Source organism: Bombus flavifrons, chromosome 10, assembly GCF_040668555.2.
Source record: "Bombus flavifrons isolate JBK064 chromosome 10, iyBomFlav1_principal, whole genome shotgun sequence".
Classification (NCBI taxonomy): Eukaryota; Metazoa; Arthropoda; class Insecta; order Hymenoptera; family Apidae; genus Bombus; species Bombus flavifrons.
The window spans coordinates 11676276-11699296 of record NC_138451.1 but is presented as its reverse complement, the minus strand read 5'-3'; the positions used below and the strand labels follow the sequence as shown (position 1 = coordinate 11699296).

Genomic DNA, 23021 nt, shown 5'->3' with positions numbered 1-23021 from the left:
GCGCGCCGATTACAGCCGCATTTAAATCGTGTATTACTTTCAGTATGTTTTCATTGTATTTTTTCCTCTCCTTTTCCGCTTTAATAATTATTATTCGCGAGTTCTTTCTGTTGACCTCTGCAAATATGAATTGCTAATCAATTAACGGCAGAAATACGCAGGAACTAATAAACTACTATAAATCACAAAAATATAATAAAAGTCGTTTTATCTTCAGTCCAATGATTAAGGTAGAAAAGCCAAAAAAAAATTCAGTTCTTCGATACGAAATTTCTAAGAAAAGAAAGACATTTCTTTTTATAGATAAAACAATAATCGTGCACTAAGCTTTGAATGTAAAAGGTCGTGTTTGGAATATCGATCAAACTTTAGAAAGCAAACCAATACAGTCGGTCGACGACAACTTAAAATATTAATTCATATGATCAGTTGTATTTAGATTTTAATCATGGAAAATTTGCGAAAGGAATTAATAAGTAGTATAATGATCGCGTGTCAAGAACGCGAGGTAGACGTGACTGAAGATTTTATTTCCTTTTTGGTATGTATCTTTTATGCGAGAAATTTCAATATTAAATTAACCTAAATAATTATTAATTTGACACAAGACATGGCTTTTTTCCTACATGTTTACAGATCACTTTGTTTCAATTAAATCCTATATATGAAATTAAGGTAGACGACGAAGAAAATAATGAAAAAATTATTCAAGCGATAGTTGAAAAAATATGCGATCAAGAAAAACCAAGTTTAACGATATTAAAAAGTCAATTATATTTTGCGAAGCACTATCATGATAGAGGTGAAAATAAACTTTGAGAATGCCAAATGATCAATATAGGACAGTGAAATATGTATGTTTAATTTGTATAGACGAGACTGTTAAGCGCCATAGGTTGCGATTACATCAAAAAACTGGACCATTAGTGGCGGAAATTTGTCAGACAGAGAAACTTGCGAATAAACAGGAGTCAGAAAAGTTGTACCATAAGATGTTGGTGGTTATTACTTTCTTAAGTGGTCTTGGAAATCCTACTGTATCTTCTGTGCTCAAGTAACGATATTAAAACACGTTCTCGTGATGCTGGTTATTATTAATTCGAGGTAAAAGTTTACTTTTTTAGGGAAGTATCGGTGGCACTGCAAAGCGTTTTTCAACCTTCGGAATTAGAACAGTATGTAAAGATGTCTAAACGTGAGAAGGAAGAACAGCTAATGGAATTAATGTGCATAGTTGCAGGAATACGTTTATTTAATAGAGATAACCAACGCGGAGGCGAAGGCATCGACGATTGTGAGTCCTTGGCGACTAATAGAACGATTGTTACATTATGGAGAAACAGATCATTAATGTAAAATATCTGTTTAGTGCCAGCTATTTTGCAAAAAGCTACTAAAAAAACGCGCGACTGTATCATGGAATTTTTGGAACGTCTAATGACAAAAATATATAAATTTACTGCAGCCATCGAAAAAATATGTCTCATTAGAAAATTAATACCATTTGGCGTTTATACAATTGAGAATGTAAACTGGGCAGCCGAAATGTTAACTGCATGTCGTCAACAAGAAATTTACGTCAGGTGTGTCGTTTAACATTTGTTAATATTAATTTGATAATTTCGAAAGCTAACCTGTTTGTTATAGGAAACTGTTAAGCGATGTAGAGCGAAGCGAAAAAGAGATACAGAATTATATGGAACGTCTTCAAGGACGTCTGTTTAAGCTTCACGATACCGTGAGATATAGGACTGCTATTCCTACTGTTCAAGTATATGTAAGAAATTATACTGTACACGTCTTTTGCATGATTTTTCATTTTAAAAACATTACTTCTTATCCCTGAATTTTTCAGCCACAATTTATCGACTTAGCAGATATATGGATGGGACTTCAAGATGAGGTGATTATATTAAGTGGCATAAATAACTTTTTCTGGGAACTTCAAACTCTGAGTGCAAAGGTAATTGTTTTATATATATATATAATTATATATGTATATGAGCTGCAACGAACCAAACATTCAATAGACCGTGAATGCATACAACGAACCGCTATTGACCGATATGCTGTCTAACGAAGAAGTCCTCACAGATGCTGAAAGACTAGAGCAATCAATGGGTGAACCAATAAGTAATAAGATGAATTGCAAATTAACATTGTAACATTGGTTAGACATAGAAAGCTACAAATTAAATTATAAATTGCTTTTTCAGGGGAATGCGGCGAGTGCACTATCTATCACCCTAATGAAACTAAGGATTTTGAAAATATAAATTTAGAGGTAAAATTATGCGTATGATATACTATGTAAATTAGATATGCTAAATGACAGATTGTAAAAAACAACATTTCCTAGGTTAATAAATTCATCATCAGTTTCTAGGATTTTGCGCGTGGAAGTTCATTAGTGAACACGGAGCATTGATCCCGGGAAATCCGAATAACGGTATTGTTAAATGGAGAGGAAAATATTACGTATTTTGCTCGATTTTAGCAGCCCAACAATTCGGACAAGATCCTGATAGGTATCTTCATCAAAATATAAAAACATAAGTGTATCGAAATAAATAAATGGATAAATAATAAGTTTTCACAGGTACATTTATGAGGCTCTTGATTACATACGCAATCACGTTGAATATGTGTATTTGTTTCAAGTACACGATGATGTTCGAGCTCTACAAACACAAGAAGTGTTAGTATTTAAAATATTTAAAAAGAAACACATTGAAATTATTAAAACATAAATATTAATTAACAAGGTTGTCGGAAGAAGGACCTCAATTAAAAACTTGTCAACATCAAATGGTTCAAACAGATTTGCATATACTTCCACCTTCCATTGACAAAAATTATTCTTCGAATCTTTGGGAACTAAGAAACAGAGCATTGCACTTAGTAAGTACTGTGTTAATAAACAGTACAAAGGAGAGAGGAAGATTTCATTCTCTTCTTTCTAGGCAACTATAAGCCGATGCACAACACGCAGTACGCAAACATATAAATCCAACTTCCGATACGGTATTTACGTACAAGCAGCTCCGCCCCGAAATAAAGAAGTTCAAACGAGGAGAGATAATTATATGAACACAAAGAAACTCTTAACTTATATCTTTGGCTTGCGGGGGAGGCGCGATGATAATCAACACGTACTATCTTTCTTAGAAGACGAACTCGAACATTTATAGATATGTATTCAATTTTATATTAGTTTAAAGGACGAATTGGATAGGATTGTTCGAGGACATCTACGATAGAATGAAGCTACAAAGGGCACTCTAAAAAAAAATGAAAGCAATATCTTTTAATGATGTTTTCAAATACATTCACGAAATATCAGGGCATAACCTGTACTTTTCTTCATTTAAAAAACAAACTGATATTATAACTTGTTATTCTGTGTACACGTTCATCTTTATCTTCACTGTAGTGTTTTCATTATCGTCAATTGTTTGCAATGATTTCTTTGTGGCTTCCATTAATTTAGGCCAGCACTCATTAATTTATATTCAAAATACACAAATTTTTCCATACAACGAGGTGTAAATATCCACACTAAGGGATTAATTCTATACCTCGCATCATCAACCTATCTTATTTCTACAATTCAACATTGCATAATGCTGCACATACTGTGACTTTTAATATGCATGCATTGTACCTTCACTGAATACATTATTTTACCATTAAATCTTAAGAGTTAGGTCAATTTTTTACACCAAGAAACCTATATTACGACAATAATTATTAATTACATGATAATACAATTAAATTTCGCTTAGTAATAATTTCAGTGTATAATATAACAATTATACAGAAGATGTATACAGGATGTTGATTTTTCGTATTATCTTTCTCTTAATTTTTGCCACACTTTTTTTTTTGCCTTACCACATATCATTACTCCTCTCTCTCTCTCTCTTTGTTGACAAAACTGTTTATCTCTCTGTTACATCCATTGCAGAAAAGTAATCAACGTTAAAAATAAAAAGATGAAAATATTGTGTGATATTCGGGCGGAAATTTTCGATTAAAAGAAAATCCAAATAAATATAAACACAATAATAGCTATTGTAATCCCTTGTATTTAATTTTCTTCAGATATTGACTGTCACGTAATAAAATAAAAAAGAATTTATTGTTAAAAGAATCTAAAGTAGTTCTCTCTACTTCATTTTTACTGCCACAACGGCACACCGTATTTTCATACTTGATGAAAGGGACTGTTTACAAGAACCACCAGGTAAACGATAGAACATTAACTCTGAATACATTGACTTAAAACCAGCTTATTGACTATCGGCCATTTTAATGTTTTCCACATTTCGAAATCATCCGCACGTCCATGGTACTGACCCTTTCTTTTTATACCGTTATATCATTGACCAAATCTACTTGGATTCCTACCTGTGGGTCATCATTTGCATACACATTTTGGGCAGCTTTTAACAATGTTAACGAGCCACATCTTTAATAATGCCCATAAATTAAGATGCTACATTGCGAACATTCAATAAGACAAAGCAGCTACCATGGACAACAGAATTCATCGGAATGATGTAAACATGGCTAAAGTCTTAAGTCGCAAGAAATATGTTTGTGTTTGTATGTATGTATATTTATGTATGTATCGTGTGAGAAAGATGGAGAGATGCACTTTGCATCTTGGAATACGTTATACAATGTTTATAACCTGTCAGATTTCGTGGTTCAAGGATGATTTAATCTACAAAGTGATTTTTGAGGTACTTCATCATACCAAAAGTTCTAAAACGTTTTACTCCAATTACTTTCAATAATTCATCATCGCAAATTGCGTATTGCTTATTCTTAGGATCCTATAAAATAAGAAAATGTATTAGAATACTGGAAACAAAGTATGTCATAAAAAACGACCACACAAGAAGTAACACTTACATAAAGATTTCTTTCTTTGATAATACTCCAGATCTTCTTTACGACTTCGTGTCGAGCCATTTGTTCAGCACCAACAACTGCAGAAAGCTCAGGCGATAGTGTGATAGCACGAGTATAACCACCCTTACCTCCAACCCCTTTACCACCACCACCACCTTTCTTCGCTCCTCCACCTTGGGCTTTCTTAACCTTACCCCAATCTTCATCACTATCACTATCACTACCCTTCTTCTTTCCTTTCTTGCCAGGTTTATCTATCAAAAATATACCAAGTTATAACTATAGAACAATGAACATGTACATATGCAAAATTTTTTGTGATCTACCTACTTTTTTTAGGGGTAGCTTTTGGTTTTTTTGGATTATATTCCTCATCGCTGGCATCATCATCGCTTGCACTCTCTTCATCATCAGAAGATCCTTTTTTACGCTTATTCATTGCTTTCTTTGCAGGACTTCTTTTGGCTGGTTTCTTCTCCTCCTCCTCCTCTTCTTCCTCTGAGCCTTCTTCTTCTTCCTCCTCTCCATCTTCGGATTCCTCGCTAGCAGTCTTCTTCTTTTTCTTTGCTCCATCTTGTTTTTCTTGCAAACACTCCATAACTAAAGTATCTACTTCCTTTTTCCTATACATGAAGTTGTTACACAATTCACATTAAACACAAAATAAAACTTGCTAATAAAAATATATTTAATTTCAAAGAAAATGTTGAAGGAGGAACGAGGTAGAAACTTAAGAAAACAGTTTCACACAGAGATCCTTCTTTTCATTTAGGATACACATAAACTCACACTTGAATTATTTTAATTGCAAGAGTGCCTGTGGTATCCAAACAATATATGTATATATTTATAAATTTTAATAAATATTTTTGAAAAATTGATTTCTTTGTTATAAATGCGACTATAATAGACATATTTATGTTAAATATTGACGATACATTTTAAATGAATTCTTACCTTTCAGTGAGGTCTATGTCAAGTTTTCCTTCAATCTGTAGCCTAACCTTTTTAGCAGACATGGTGGTAAGATCCGCATCCTTAAGGATAGCTAAACATAAAAATGCAAACGTTGTAATGTATGTAGAAAATTGTTTTGATAACTCAAATATTCAAAATTTGATAAAAGGTAGACAAATTTATTTATGCAGACCTTACTTTCAATCTACTCTTTATATTCTGTACATTATTCATGAACAGTTAAGTATGTGAAATTTTATGAAATATAACAAATAATAATTTTATTAATAAAAGATCAATTATCGTAATACTATTAAATTATTTAAATAACCTAAAAATTTTTAATGTGGCATATTTTATGAAAGTTTGGGTAACGTATTGTAGTTTCCCGCGTCAGAGAACTAGTAAATATTGAACGAAAATGGCAACCATTCATTGTGCCGGTTGCTGATTCTCTATATCATAGAGAAAAAAATTTCTGAAAGTTAACTTTATCACGAAAATGTAATAAATCGGTTGTATTTCTAAAACTGCTTTCTTTACATCGGCTGATCGATCGTAGAATACATTGGACCTTGGAATAATGGAAAATAGCTAAAAGGTTCGAGCGTATCGGTGGCGTGATTCACAATTCCGGCGGAAATTTATTAGCAGAAATTTAAGGCGATAAACAGCTAAAGTAAAAGAGATTCAAAATTAAAAAAAAAGGCATTAACAAATATCGATGGACATTGTATCCATTTTGAGGCGGCGGGAAAAGGTAAAAGCTATCGAGTAAATATGACAACGAAATACGTTGTAACAGCAACTATAACAAGCGAGCAAAATTCGAGGAACGAGGCTATATTTGGCCTGGTAAAATAAAAAATAAAAGCAGGATCCGTTGAAATATTCTAGAAAATGAGGGCACGGTCCATGCTGAGATCGCTTTTCACGGTGCAAAAGACGTTGAGACAAGAGAAAGAGCGAGATATGAAGCATGCGATGGCTTCAGGCGCGCGCCACCACAGTCAGACGCGTCATACAGTATACTATAGGATAGAATAGGGAAAGCTATCATTTTCTAGAAAACCAAGGAAGAATCCAAATTTTCCCAAGACATCGAAAAATTTTAGAAAAATCTTAATAGTAGATTACACGAAACGGTTCGGGGATGCAATATTCTAATAAAGCTGTACGTAAGTGGAAATACGATGAATCGTGGTTGTAATGGCCGGCGTGGGGCACGCCACTTCGTCACATCGTGCGCGCTAAAGTCGTCACGTCGCAAGAGCAAAGAGCCCGATTTTCTACATATTCCTAGTCGCAAACGTACCAATAACTTGCACCACAAATGATTACCAACTTAGTTTTATCATATTTGTAGATCAGAGTATGGTAAATCAAAGGATATTGCCACTTACCGGTGATTTCTTTACGAAGCTCTTCGTTCGAAATATCAGCCATGGTAAACCTTCTCGCTGTGCGTACTGCTGCCAACTGAACCTATGCCGGCTGCGGACTCCCGTAGCGTCCGTTGGTACAGTCACCCTATACAGTGAGTCGAATTTGAGTTACCTTTGCAAAACTTCAAAAACAGATATCTCGGCAGGGATACGTTAAAAACGAATACTATATACACCAAATCGTGTTAGTTTTTTGCGAGCTACAAGTTTCTCATGACGCCCCACTCGTAATTTTGCGATCGAATGATCCTATTTTGACATTCCGCCAATACGTGTGTAAACGCATTTTGGGTGTAACTGTACTTCAAGCGACCGCTCGTGGCTGCCGGTGGCGTCTATAGTACAGTCGACTCGTATACCTAGTACTATTTCACTTCCAGAAAATATATTCTCAATAACCTATAACAGTGCTACCTGACATTTTGGCAAGATATTATGTATATCAAACTGGGTCAATTTTTTTCTCTATATAATTTCTTAGAACACCCAATGGCTAATAATGTATATAATTTAATAGACCGAAATATGATTTTTCTCAATCCTTCGGACTGTTTTATCGAAATGGACTGTACAAAGCGACCACTTCGAGATTCATAGCGTCAGGCATATAGTCGCATCATATGACAATCAGTATACATTCTACCGATATGTCATAAAAACTAGTAGTTCAATGAATATCAGTTGCGATTCCAGTTTCATTAAGCTAAACTAAATATGAACAATGGCTGTTGTAAATGGAAATTTATTTTTCTTTGCATAATTTCGTATCATCTATATCGTGAACTTCATTATCTTTATCTATAACAATACTAACATTTTGTTTACGAAACAAGGAATTTTATATATTGATATATTTAACGATATGAAGTGATCTGTACTATATTACATATGTAATAAGTTTATATAACAAATGTGTATTTATCATCTCTAAAAATTGATACATTCACGTGTAATTGCATCCAATCAGTGCGATATTTTAATAGGCCGCGACTGTCGAAGCGACCACTCGGTTTCTTCCTCGCTTTAGTGATACAGTAACTACCAACACGTTCGAAAGGATTCATGGAATAAATGATCTTGGAAAATTCATAACTTTAAAACCGTTGATCCTAGAAGGACGTTGTATTTACAAAATCGTATCAGTTTTTTACGAGGAAAATATTTCTTAGGAAGCGCCTTGCTCGATTTTATCATCTAACACATGTACCTAGAGTTTATGGCAGCTATGATGTAAATACTTTTGAAGGCGACTATACCCTATCTGGCAGGTTTGTTGAAAGACGAATTTCTCGATAAAATTCCATATAAATTTGTTTCAGAAACATCATCAAAATAAATTGAATTTTTTTTTTTTACGTTCTATGCGTTTAAGTTCTTTTATTTTAGCCTAGATTATATATTTACTGATGACACGTCGAAACTTAATGCCGCCACGGGTGTTTGAACGCTTTAAAATGGCGGTTTCATTTTTCGCGGAATCATTTCGAGAATACGATTTATCATTATTCACTGGTTTAATTGTTCTATGGTAATGAATCATTTCGTCCTGCTGTGCAACCTTATAATAAATTTCTGATCATATTTTCCATAACAACTTTAACTATTTGTACAGGAATTGATAAAATTGTGAACTTTCGCCAAAAATATATTGTTTTCCCTCCTAATCTCTGTCATTTCCGGTACAACAACAATATTGTTTTTATTATGAGAAATTTTTCGTTTGTTACTTATAAATGCTCATCAAATATTTAATGATGTATTATAAAAATGAGTTTTGATAAACAAACAAATATCTTGTCGTCTGTTTGTTTTACATGCAACTCAGGTTACGATTACAGAATTGTCTCGAAAATATTGATATTTTCAAGCTACAGATAAGTTTGCTTCGCCATCTAGCGTTGTATTATGCACTTCAGTCCTACTAGCAGATAAAGATACTGTAGACTCTAGAGAGAAGTAGCGGGAAAATTGAACGTAAGTTGCGTATATTTTTCCATGTACACAAAATATATTTTAATATTTTTTATCGTATCAATTCTATAAATAACGATCTGATATAGCACTGCTGGATATTTGAGATTTAGAATATATACAATTCTTTATAGCTCTTCGTACCCAATCCTCTGAAATATCGGCTGCGCAAAAAATCAAAAACACATGCCAGGTCTATGTTAAATGTTCTAGAGCGATGTGTTTAGAAATTTATATTCAATTTAACCACCGAAGTTTGTAATGTTAGGTGTAAGAAGATTCTCTTTTATATTCGGATATAAATATACATGTTGCTAGACCACAAACGAGATATAGGATGGGATAACGGCATGACATACAATGCTTTTTCGTGTCCCACGTTTGAAAGGTTACCTGTTCTCTTTACCATTTTCACGTCACGTGCAACCTTATCGACGTTAGTATAATATAGGTTTGGATATGTTCACTTTATTTTCTTCCATCTCTCCTTTTCCCTGTCATTATATCCCCTCTCATTTTTTCCTTTCCCTTTCATTTCTTTTCTCCTTTCTATCAAATTCTGTAGTAGTCGTATTTGCACTAGTCAATGTCTTCTCCATTGCATAGCAACCATGTGTAGTGTAAATGAGGATTCGTTTCACGCCCCTAACCTTAAACATAATGAGAACTCGACATGTATATATCAGCTTTTTAAAGCAAAAAGTAAAACATTCAAAATTTTTCATACATACATGGTCTGAAAATGTCATACTTCGTTGATTAAAGAAATATTACAGCAATATTTCAATTTCTTGCGCTGGTTTCAATTAAAAATATTCCAAACTGTCTCAACCAATCAGTTGATTAGTCAGTTAGACGAATATTTGGCGGGATGAAACATCACTTTAGTACTGGGAAGTATGGAATCTACGCGTATCATTCTGTTTGATGTGCCTGATTTTCACCACGTAGTAATTCTTCACTCTTTATAAACTACCAGGTTTACTCAACTAATACATCTTTAATTAATTGTTTGTTAGATCGTGTCATATCGAAATTAAAAATTTCTTGTACTCGATTCGTTTGTATTCCATTAATCTCTGTCAACATCTCTTTACCGAGTTCTTATCCGTCAATCATTCGTCTACTTCACTTATACCTTACGCAACAGCGTAAATATCTTCTGTACAAAGTTGTTGGAAATATATATATTATAACCTGTTAACCGCGGTGTTATACTCACTGAACCACCCCTATTATTCTAATCGAAATAGGGGATCGATCTATTCGTGACGTCGATTATTCTAATCGTAACTGGAATTTACGACTCCCACGAACGGTCGAAACATACTGCCTTATTTTAATATAATTGATAGTTTATTTGGTACAGATCATTGATTGATTGTGAGGATCATTTTATTTATGGTGATATGCCTTTCCTTTCATGATCTTTTCTCTTTTATCCTTGCACTATATATTGCACTATACGTATATTCTCTCAACTTTTCCTCATTTCGTCTCCTTTACCCTTCCTTTTTTCTTTATTACTTTTAACACTTTTCCTTCTTTTCTCTTTCATTATTATAATTCAATTATAATCTTTTGACTAAAAATATTATTTTACATCGAACTTAGAAATTACCATCTACGTGCTTTGTATCTCTTAATCAATTTTATGTATTGAATATTAAATTAGATGATGATATATATGTCAAATTTCTAAACATAGGTCTACGTTTGTATTGCTTTTATTTTTGTAAACGTAGGTTTTGAAAACATATCATGAAACACGCGATGTTGTCCTGTGAATGACCGTGTGAACAACAAAGCTCCCCCACTCCTCGCCCGAATCGAACTTCATAGGACGAACCGCGGCGTGAGGTGTCAGTTTACTGTCGGAATTCCTTTAAAATTTGTCCTTCGTCTAAAATTAGATTTAAAAATATTAAAGTTTCATTAATTTCATAATATCGTAGTTTGTATTAGTATAGTACAATATTTGAACTAGCTTTCTCTTCATATATGGATATTAGGTTTATTTTTGTTTTAAGAATTAGTATTACGACTTTCCACCGCGATTGTTTTAATTAGTTTTCTAGTTAGAGTTGCATCGATGAATAATCGCGTTTTTTAAAATAGTGCTGCGTTTATATTATGCCCAATCTTCTTCCACTGGACTGTGGAAACATGTTCCTGCTCCTGGATCATCAGATACAGTTTCACCAGTAGCCTCTTATATGGCTACACTGAACTGTTATTAGTGTTGCGAACATTTAAATCTGAGTACATAGATTAATAGATATTAGTGTTGCGCAAATAATTCACACGGAAATATTCTTTCCTTTTTTTTTTGCCAATAGTGTATTAGTGAATGTTGTAAATATGATGCAGCACTCATCGCGATTTGTTTTTGAGAATTTTCTATTTCATAACTGCATATAGTAAATTAAAGTTTGCGGAATAGAATGAATATTCCACTCACGTTTTGTTGCCGGGGATTATATTGAGTGGATATTTTGATGGCCCTTCTGGTTTTTAGAGTCATTACTTTTTCAGCGCCCTTTATTGTTAGAGTGTTTGTGATTGAAAATACTGCTAAGGTATGTTTGCTTAATAATAATGAACATTTCTGCTGAGGAGTAGTATCATTCTTGAATGATGTTATTATATAATTCCATATTGTATTTAAAGGAAAGTGAAAAAGATGTAGTGAAATATTTGAATATAATTTCCGTACACTATTGCATTATTAATCTATTTAAAAGACATATATAAGTAAGAATTTTCAGTTTATCTTCATAAAATTAATAACAGTGAATGTTCATTATTACAGTCATATTTTGAAACAACTGATATGAATTGATTATTGATTAGTTTAGTGAATAAAGTTATTTTTATCGTTGTCAAATGAAAGGTCATTCGATGGTTTAGAAATAAATCATATGGTTTTAATCGCTCTTTTTTCATCTTAGTACTTCAATTTGATCTGTCCAATTTTTTCAATTCAAATTTAAATCCAAATTTTTAAGTTTAAATTGAGGTTTTGATGATTTGATATTTCCTTGTGTCTAATATATCTTTCTTTCAGCTTTTTTTTTTTTTTATCGTGGACCGTGGATAGGGAGAGTCTCCACTCGCAGCGACCTCTACGCGGTGAGACTCGGGTAATCGGCATTATTTCATATATAATTACTAATCGCATTATTGTACGTGATACAATCATTAATTATATAACAAATAATACGAGCTGATTGGCTGCGATCGCGATTGTATTATGTGATTAGAAAGTTTATCGAATAGTTTCATTGATGTTTGCATAAATATAGATTTCTATTTCATAATCGTTTGAATAAAGTATCACGCTCAAAAATTTAAAAGGTTTCTTGAAGTTCAACCTACAGTACATTGTATATGTATTAAATTCTATATCTAAGTCTGTGTTAGGATGAACAAATATTGTAGAGATTTTATTGATATCATCACATATATATTAGTAAGATTTAATTTTAATCCCGACCATGATTAATATTGTAATTCTTCTGTATGAAACACTAAAATATCATTCGATGTTTTCCTGCCTTTATAATAAATCAGTTCTGGGATAAAGTTGATGATCGGTATAGTAGAGAAGCGCGCCGATCGGTCAAGTATAGAACAGGTAAACCAGTCTTATCTTATGCTGAATCGGTAATGTTGGAAATCACGCTAAAATGGTATGGAGACTGTGGAGCCTCCAATGCGTGGGATAAAAAATGCAGAAACCTGCAAACGCATAGTTGTCCACTCGACGAAGGATGAATAGATGTCGCTCGAATGCGAAACAATTCATTTTCTATGAATTTTACGTTTTAGAATGTCGTGTGGTGGGACGGAACTTATAGTTGCATTATTATTGCTATTTGGTTGTACCATGACCTCCTTTTACATGGCGCATATGCAGTTATACTAACCGCCTATGAAAACATCGCCTCGAAAACCAAATGATAATGATTTAATTTCGGATGATCGGTTATAAATTTATAGCGACAGTGACATTTCAAACATTCACAAGGATATCATATCGATATATCCTTTCTTTACAGATTGCAGAAATTGCAAAGATAGTGGCCAAAACGCTCGAAGAATTCAATTTTATCTAAGTAAGCGACATCATTCTTTTAAATTGTATTTTTTCGAAATGCCTGCAATTACTTGAGTTTACGGTAGTGGGAATCGGTATTGTTTCTCTTGCGAATGCAAACGGACGGGCGTATCGCTGTTCTGTAACACTCGATACGCGTCTCAAATGGCGTCGCGTAGGACACAGGCACAAGGGGAGCGGGAATTTTCGTCTTAACAATGTGTAGGTACATGAATTTGACGCGCGCACCGCACATACGACAGCGTGCATGAATCGAACGGACATTGGAATGATTTCTCGCGCCACGTGTGTACGACGAATACGACGATACGTGATTGGTGTGTGTGCTCTCTCCACGTGGTTGTGCGTACCACGCACACGTATGTACACGGAGACACGACAGAGGCGCCGAAGACGCGTGCACACACCAATATGTATGCTTAAATGTAGGCGTGTGTCTCTCCTACCCTCCGCATTATATACGAACGTCGTCTAGCGGCTCGTCACGTGTACGTGTCAAAATCAATATTTGGCGTTACTAGGTTATGATAACACTCCATCGTGTCGACGATGGTCGTGTGTCTTAGGTAGCACACAGGGACAGGGTGAATTCGCGCTGTGCAATCTTACTTCCCATGAATTCTCCCGTCGTCCGAGACAAAATCGACTCTCGCTTCTTTCTTTAAGACACAGTTCACGTTTTCTTATCGGCAAAACCATAATTAGCGAAAGGATCGTGTCACTTAAGCCTTGTTACGTTATAAAAGCCTTTGTGGTCATTGGCGAAATTTTGTACCTTCTTTTATGTTCTTCTTAACACACGGCAAGGTACATTTCTCGGCTGTTTTTACGTCGATTTATATTTTGAAAATAAAATTGTGAAAAAGAAAGTTTCAAATACATTTAGAAGTTTATTTGATCACGGGGGTATCCATATGTGTGAGACGCAGTAATTAGATGGTTTACGAACAGACGCATAGACAAGTTCTTAATGAAAATCATAAACAAGACGAGGTTTCCTTTATCGCAGAACCAAAAGCAATTATCTTTCACGAGTACGTATAGAGTGGAAAAGTCGAGAATCTTGGTAGAAGAGCCACGTGTACATGGAGTAAAAATCTTATTTCCATATTCTCTTATTTTTCAATAAAGCGCATTTTTATCTGGTTCTACATTTCACTTTTGTAGCGTCAAAGTTTTTGCTATTGTATGAAATTGTATTGTATGCCGTATGAAAGTACCGCTAAATGATACGAAATTTAATATACTTGGGTTTAATGCTATAATAAATACAATGGTATGCAAATACTTTTTGTAGCCACCATATATTACGTAGTTTCGTATAATCTTTGGCACGAATTGTTTATGACTGTTCCCAGAGTGGATCACAGAAACGGAAAGTTAACTGTTTTCGCAGAAGTATGAAGATGAAATTATCATCCTATTTTATTTGAAGTATGGAAGAAATATGTTGAGCGTATCCGAGCGAAAACTTTTGGCTGTTAAATTGAAGACTAAGCGATCCACCGAGCATTCGATATAAAATAAATATGACAAACGATTTGGCTAGAACAGTCGTTACTATGTCGGGGAAGTTAATTTATTCGTAGCTAGATAGAATTAAGAAAAGGCAATATGATAGAATCGATATCGCTGGAATAGCGTGGAAAAACAAACGGATCCAAGGGGGCTCGCATAAATTGCAGAAAACGTACTCTAACAAGCAATGAATTTTAATACAGGTAATTATCGCCGTAATTTGATGCAACCCCGTAACTTTCCAGCCGAATCGGTCTCGTTCTATCCCAGCTACTTGGCATTCTGCGTTTCCGCCGCGCTTTCGTTACCCCAAGAAGCGCGCGGCAGGAATGTTGTGCTTACTTAGCTCGTCGAATAGATCTCGTCCTCGAAGGAATACCGGCACAACAGGTGTATAGCGCTCTACATAATGCATAGAGCAGATTTTCAGGAGCATAAAGTGTAAACTCGAAAGGGTTTGCGGCCCGGTACAACTCCTCGGTTACCTTTCGAAGCGAACCTCCGCTTCGTTTTGACTTTACCGCTATATTTTCTAACTTGATATACAATGGCTCGGAAAATCGATCAAATATTTTCTTAATGTGAACATTCTTCCAATAATAACGGAGAAGATAATTTTATTTTATTCGTTTGGCGTTTGCAAAATTTTCCTAATTTCTGATTTGTGTTTTTAAGCGCAATTTCATTTTCACAGCGCGATCAATGTTGCCATTACGTTGTACTAATTAAATTATCAATTCTTTTCTCATCAAAGATAATTTTACTTTAGGTATCGTTCCATTTTTTAATAAAATCCCATAACATTTTTTCGAATCTCATTCGCGGTATCACTGAGCGAATAACCAGATTTCAATAATTATCTGACTTCTTACCGTCACATATACCGTGGTTTCATAATACAAATAATTACACATCTTAGATAAAATATATGTAGATAAACCTAGATATATAGATAGGTAGATAAAACCATGTCCTGTTACGGATTCGAATATTCGCAATGTTTGATGAGTTGCGCGAGCAACTGTGTATATAGAAAACGATAGATTTTTCAATACATATTTACAAGCCATTTACATATAATTTATAAGTCGAAAGCGGTTGGAAAGATCGCATAATCGTGACATCTTTTCGAAAAGATGTTCCTGGCGGTTGGATCGCGGGAAACGCCAGCGAAACGATACTGTTCGACGTTTCGCTGGCTCATTTGTCCATGGAGCACGGATTAATTACCATTTTAGCGAAACAAAGCCAGTTTTTCTATCAGCGCTGTTACAGGACTTGGTACGGTTTGCGTTTAATCCCGCCGGACGAGCACTTTTAATTACTCGATGTCGAGGAAAAAAGAGAAGAAAAACAGATTTATCGTCCTTAATATACTAGTTTTATTCGTTTATCCTTTCATGCTTTCAGCGAGTCCACGTCAGTCTGTTTGTCATGTTCGTTGCTTGTTTCTCCTGCTATTTCTCTCACTATCCCTCTCCCTCTCTCCCGTTCTTCCGTTCTCCGTTTTGCTCGTCCCTCCCTCCGTTCGCTGGTCTCGGTCGCTCTTTCAACTCTGTCGCTCTTCTCGGACCACACTTCCCTTCTTTGTTCGCGCAGAGACAATTCCACTCGGACAATTTTCCATGCATGGGCTGGCACGTTTTTTCGCGGCGTCCACGCCTATTTTCCGGTGGACGATTCGGCGAAGCGCGCCGGGATTTCGCCCGCCGCGCGACGCGTCCGATGACACGCGCGTCGCCCAAACCGATACGCGACTAAATTACGCTCCGTCTACCGATTAGAAGCTACGATGTCGATTCTGTTTGCAGGACACAGCCGCGCGAGGATCGAAAGCTAGCCAGAAGCGGAGAGGAGATACGACGAGCACGTAGCGCGCGTAATTTATTTTTACGCGTCTCGGACGCCGTACGATTTAATTAAACGAAAGGTGTAGCGGCGCGATGCGTTGCGCGCTTTGACACCGCTCGATTTTATGTTTGTGAAAAACCATGCGAGAACATTAGCCCTGCACGTAAATCTTGCTCTATTTAATTACCTCTTTCTCCGCGCCGCTTCGTAAATATTTTGCTTTATCGTTGCGCCTATACCCGTGTATTTCGATTATAACTGGAAACTGACGTAACCAACAGTATACTGTAACACGAGTATCGTTAGTCGTTTCCAGTTTAACGGTTCCAGATACCTGTCGTTCTTTCTAACTTTGGAATTTTTATACCACGATCTTGCAATATTTTCCTTAGCTAAAAGTCTCCTATCTGGCACTTTTTCATTTTTCCAAGATAGACTTGCTTCGAGTCTCGTTGACTCGGGTAAAGAAGGCGGCGAATTTCACTCGAAATAAAGACTCGCCGGTGCTTTGGTTATTTTTAGCGAATGCACGATGCGTATCGTTCGCTTTCCTCCGAGACAACGTCCACGAGACAAGAGAGTGGAAGTACCATTGAATCAGCCGTTAACCAAATCAGACTTTGATTCTACGTAGTTATCGAAACGTGTTAATTTTACAACGGTCGTTTAACGTTACGTTGCAATCGATGATGCAACACGACGCGTATCGATAAAGATTCTTTCATATTTTTTTCAAATGTAAAAAACGTTGCAACGATAGAAGAATACGATTCGACCGAAGACGATCTGAAAGAAGATTAAACGAAATAATCTGCGTAGTAGAATTCGAATAAGTAGCAGTATTTTTTAGCTAGTGGACAGAGTTACGGTAATAGATATGGCAGAGGGGCACGAAGCACGCGTGTCGGGGTGCATCTATCGTATCTTCTATCGCAACAGATGCCTGTTGCTACGCGGCCCGGCGAATGCTGCTCCACGTTTTCGGCTGGCAGGTTCAAGTTCGCTCTTTTTCTCCAGTCTCTCTCGGCTTCTTTCTCTTCGGGAAACGCTTTTCGCCCTTTTTACCACGTGATCGGACATTGACCCTTCGCCGGTGTAGCCGAGGGGTGGAAAACACGGGGTCTACAACGAGAAGGGACGAGACGGATGTTTCGCGTTCCTTTTTATCGATTGCGCGTACCGTTACTTTCAGATTGCGGGACACTCCTCTTCTCTTCGCTCTTTCTCTCTCTCTCTCTCTCTCTCTCTCGTAACACACTCGATCGAACCATTTACATACGTTTGAACCGCGCGCGCTCTCGCGATTCTCTTCTGCAGGCGGTATCATTCGTCCCGTTCACAGCGATATGACGCGACATATCGGACATTGCGTACGATTTAATTAAATACACAATGAAACCGACGAAAATTCATCGCGATGAACGCACCATAGCTCGCGAAGATATTTGAGTTTTTCCATTTTAATTAGTAGTAATTTATTTTACCCTTTGGAGGAAAATTTTGCAGAATAACAGTATGTTAGATTCTCGATTCAGATACAGACTAACGTCGATTTGAACTCGAATTAGGGGACTGGAAAGATCAGCGTAAGTGTTAATTCATCAAGAACCTTTTACGGTACTAATTTCCGTAATATTAAGTTTCGCTTTTGAAAATTTCTGGATTATTCTACGGTAACACAAAATTCTGACCGATTAATAGTCTCCGTAATCTCCGTTATCTTTCGAAGAGAGGGTGCGGAAGGTACAATAGTTGGAGAGGTTTGATACGTGGTAAACCTAGGACGCCGGACAAGGATCGAGGTCGTTTTGGTTTGGTAAAAGTCGAAGCTGCCGGCTCTAGCCGGGAACTAGAAAGGGAGAAAAGAGTAACGTCCCCCTCGCGTAATTAAGGACCAAGAGGGTTGGAGCGCGGCTCTCCGGTGGATGGGGCAGACATCGATCGGATTCGTCGCGTATAAACGCGCAGCCGGCCAGTATCTCGTGTAACGCACGTTCGAGCGTGAACACATGTACGGCTGAACACGCGCGCACGTGGCTAGCCTTCGCGGGATAACGAGAGGGCAATGACAGAGAGGGGGCAAGAGGGTGGGAGAGAGGTCTCGCCAACCGAGTGGCGAAGAAAAAATAAGCGAAGGGAGGAACGAAGGGAAGAAGGACGATACACGAAGGCGCGAAATGCGAGAACCGAGAAGTACAACGAGAGGACAGCAAGAAGGTTTGGTCAGTTCCGAACCTGTCCTAAATCGAAGAAGCACGAGGACACACCCTGGAAGAAAATGGAAAGCAGTTGGTTTGGTGGATCGCTGGCTGAGAAACGTGGGATGCCGCTATCCTCTCTCATTTTCTCGGCCGGTTCTCCCTTACCCTGTCCCACGTCTCGTCCCTTTCCCGTTGGCCACCGGTGGCTCTTCTGCCGACTGCCGCCTACAGCCTCCGATATCTTATTTCGTTGCCTCGGTGTCGGAGTAAGCGCGAAACCTATCCCTCGTGCGGAGAAACTACGAAAAGGAGAGAAAGAGGAAGAGCGAATAACGCGAGGGCCTTTACGCAGTTCCGCTGCCCGTGCACCCCTTTTCGATAGCCTTGCGGGGCCATCGATACGCTCATCGGTGTCGTCGGCGAGGCAACGAGGGTCACCCTGCGACGAGGCAGGTGTGTTCGGGCCACAATGGAAGGCGCGCGCGATCCGGAGGCGGACGAGGAGCAGAACCGTGGAGAAAGAGAAAGGGCCCTGGTCTCGAGAGGGAACGCGCGCACGGCTGCTACGTGAACGGAGAAAGCCGGAAAGAGAGGAGGCGAGAGAACGCGAGAACCGAGGAAACGACCGATGGAAACGAAGAAAGAGAAAAGTGGAGAGAAGGAGAGAGCACGCGTGCCGAGACCACGGGGAAGACGAAGTTGGCTCGTGATAGAGAACTAGACGGAGAGAGGGTGTCGGAAGGGAGAAAGGTGGAAGATGGTGGCGAGAGAAGGAGAACGAACGAGACAGTGAGAGGCGGCAACGCCCATTTTTTGATAAGCTAGTTACCCGCCGGCAGGCTAGCTCTCTCGCGAAGGGCGGGAGGGTGGCTCGGCAGAAGGCGGTAAGAGGCGCGGTGGCAGGAGGTTGAGGCCGAGGAGATGGCGTAGGAGGAGGAGGAGGAGGAGGAGGAAGAGGAGGTGGAGAAAGAAGGGTGGGTACGGCGGGTGTCGGGTTCTACGGAGATCAATAACTGCATAAAAATAAAGTGAGGCTCTGGCCCGCTACCTTTAACCCACCGCCCCTTCCGAGTTCTCCACCTTCACCTTTTCCTCCGCCGCGCGGCCCCGTCCCTCGACACCGCCTCCGCGCGCCACCGCTCAGGCCGTCGCCGCGACTGCTTCGCCCGCTCTCTTTCCTTCGCTGCCCCTTCCAACCCCCTCCCCTCCTACCGCTCTGCAACCCACCGCCGCCCTCTGCGCTCCCGCAACACTCCGATCTCCTACGCAGCAACTTCTTTACCGTGCCTTGCTGCCACCCTCCGAACCATCATCCCCCAACCCCCTCCGACACCACCTACCTCCTTGTCCTACCGACACATCCACCTTTGCCTTCGACTCCGTGCACACGCCGCCCCCTCGCTTTCTCTCATCCCATCCCTTCTTTCCCTTCGCCACCCCCTTCCTCCTCCGTGCGCCACCGATGAGGATCCGGAGGTTATTGCCTGTATTTTCTTAAGGGATGAATTTTCCGCGAGGACTGCCACGGCTATGCTGCCCGTTGCCATCAGCGCCACCGACCACCCCCGTCTCTCATCCATTCTCCCTCTGCCGCGCCGCGCTACGACTCGTTTTCTTTTCCCTTTTTCTCCTTCTTTTTTCCCTTTTCTTTCTCTCCCTCTTTTTTTTACCTCTCTCGATTTCCCTTCCTCTTCTCTTCGTCGTACTGTTCTCTGGAGATGAGGAAACGAAGAGGATAGTAGCCAGGATAGTTCGCTTCCGGAATACGCAAAGTTTCCGGGATGTCCTCCGGGGAACGCCGAAGAGGGGTTGATCAATTTCGCGATGGAGATGCGTCTAGGTGGCTGGTGTTGTTCGTGGGCGAGCAAATGCCCCGGACACGGGAATCCCTGTACCGCTGGACGCACGGAAGAAGGAGGACGAGCCGGACGAACTTGGCAAGAAAGAGACCGAGAGAACTCGGTTCGGTTGTTCGACAACTTTTTGCCGGCTGTCTTTGAAGTGTAACGCATACGCGTCTCGCCACGGCGGCTAACACGAAGATGCATCTGTGGAGCCGAAACATTTTTCATAAAGCTTTCCCCGAGTCTTGCTCCTCCCCTGTCGACCGTTGTCTCGCAACGCGACATCGAGCTTCCGAAATTCACCTTAAAGCGCGAGAAAGTTCAAACTGGCAATATCGATCGATCGGTCGATCGATCGTGCAACGTTGAAAGATTTTGTGCATTATAGTTGTGGTCGGTCGCAGGCCACGTTTCGTGGACCGCGTTCCTGTCGGCGAGAGGGACAGAGGCAAAGACGAGAGAGGGAATTACGATTCCGTGTATTTCGAGAGCAACAAGTACTTACAGTCCCTTTGTGAAGCACGTTACGGTTGGAGAGACATCGAAGGGAGCGGAGAACAAAGTTGCAACGAGCGCGCCAGCAACTCGCGATTGCGTATTATATAATTCACGAGTGGCGGTCGTTTAGGCGCGGATCGGACTGCGAGTCGTTTTTTGCCATCCGACGATTCGAAAAACAAAAACACGCGTATATAACCTGGCGAGCTTTTCGAACAAACTTACGGGGTGCGGTGCTGCGACGAGCGTCGTTGTCGTAACCCATTCCCTGAAGCGAATTTTCGCTAATGAGTTTTGTTAAGGGACTTTTAATGAGGACCGACGTCCTCACGCTGCTCAAAAATGTATCTTGGTTTACGAGCCGCCGGAAAAATTCGCTAATCCCAAGTAATTCCAGGCTGGGCGAGATTGTCCGTGGCGGCTGCTGCTCTCGCGGTTCGCGCACGAGCGCGCGAGCGAACGACCGGGGATAATTAAAGCGGCGAACGGGTTCCGCCCGACCCTCCGCGTTACTTCTAACGATGCAATCGCGGTTAATGCCGATAGTACGTGAATCTGCCGCTAAACGATCCAACGTCCACTCTCTGTTCGCTTATCCCTAGGATCTCGTTTTCCTCCAAGGATGCTGCTCTTCCTTTTAGGCTGTGAACGCCAACTGTCGTTGCGCGCCGTTTATACGTCAAAGCAATCAGACGTGAACGACGTAAACCGTTCACGAGACGCACGAATCAACTGTATAAATTGCAAAGTAAGGTAGCGATGATCATATTATTCATTATTTTTGCGAAGATTTTTCAGAACTTGTAAATGGTTCACAGCGATCTTCTCGCGATGTATGAAATGGTAGAAATGGTTATTTGTTTTTCGGAATTCGTTAATTGCGCGTCAATCTCGTATACGAATAACGAAATTAAGACATTTATGAAAAGTGGAACTGATCAGCGTGGCTTCCGAAGGACTCGCGTATGCGTAGATTCTTACGAGCCTATGTATCGCGGTTTCCAGATGTTTCGTTATTTTACGCCACCGTTATTCTACCGTGACGAACGGAAAAATTCGGCGGAAGCTCACGCGTAGGTGACTCGACATCTTTTCCGACATTGGCTTTTAAAAAAGCGGACGCGGCTTCGTAAGTTGGCGCACGTTGTGTAACGAACGAGCAACGAGGTGTACGTACGTAGACGCATGCGACCTTCTTTTTCGGCTCTGTATCGACCGTAAGGGTCGGACCACGGTTTTCTTTCACCAACGAAAGCAATTTCGCTGACCGTCGCTGGTAATTTAACGAGAGGAGACGGCGGGACGAATCCATCAATTTAGATATATCGATAGCAAACCAAATAGACATCGAATCGAAAAAATCAACACAGACACGAAAGTATTTTTATCACCGTGTAAAACAGTGAAATAACGCGATCATTGAGTGGACGGCGGTATCGTATCGAGTTGTCCATACTCTCGCCTTCATTCGAATTTAGCGGCACGTACGTTTCGAATTGAATGCGGATGCGCGCGTTACTGTCTGCCTATGTTCTCGCTGTGTTCTCGCTTCTCTCGAGATTCAAAAGTGTGCACGCTTTAAGAAAAAAGCACTCGATCGCGGTGCACTTTTTCAGTTGCACAGCAGGGTTGAACGTCTGGCCGGGAAGAGGGTCGGTGCACGAACCCGGTGCACCCCAAAGGGGGATTCGATTTA

At 39.2% G+C, this 23021-nt stretch overlaps 2 protein-coding genes across 2 annotated transcripts; one reads left to right on the top strand and one right to left on the bottom strand.

The window, feature by feature from the left end:
* Nucleotides 1-403: 403 nt before the first annotated feature.
* On the top strand, nucleotides 404-3896 carry LOC138183842 (cilia- and flagella-associated protein 206). Its single transcript, XM_069121286.1, has 13 exons — nucleotides 404-541; nucleotides 637-802; nucleotides 874-1054; nucleotides 1125-1294; nucleotides 1370-1583; nucleotides 1648-1777; nucleotides 1856-1963; nucleotides 2031-2133; nucleotides 2217-2284; nucleotides 2380-2528; nucleotides 2600-2698; nucleotides 2766-2901; nucleotides 2964-3896. Exons 1-13 carry the CDS (start codon nucleotides 449-451, stop codon nucleotides 3189-3191), a joined length of 1845 nt encoding a protein of 614 aa, XP_068977387.1. The 5' UTR covers nucleotides 404-448; the 3' UTR covers nucleotides 3192-3896.
* Non2 (upstream activation factor subunit spp27 homolog Non2) lies at nucleotides 3283-7425 on the bottom strand. Its single transcript, XM_069121285.1, has 5 exons — nucleotides 7281-7425; nucleotides 5878-5968; nucleotides 5251-5543; nucleotides 4921-5174; nucleotides 3283-4841 (listed from the first exon to the last, which is right to left on the bottom strand). The coding sequence occupies exons 1-5, from the start codon at nucleotides 7321-7323 to the stop codon at nucleotides 4725-4727; spliced, it is 798 nt and encodes a 265-aa protein (XP_068977386.1). The 5' UTR covers nucleotides 7324-7425; the 3' UTR covers nucleotides 3283-4724.
* Between the last annotated feature and the right edge of the window lie 15596 nt (nucleotides 7426-23021).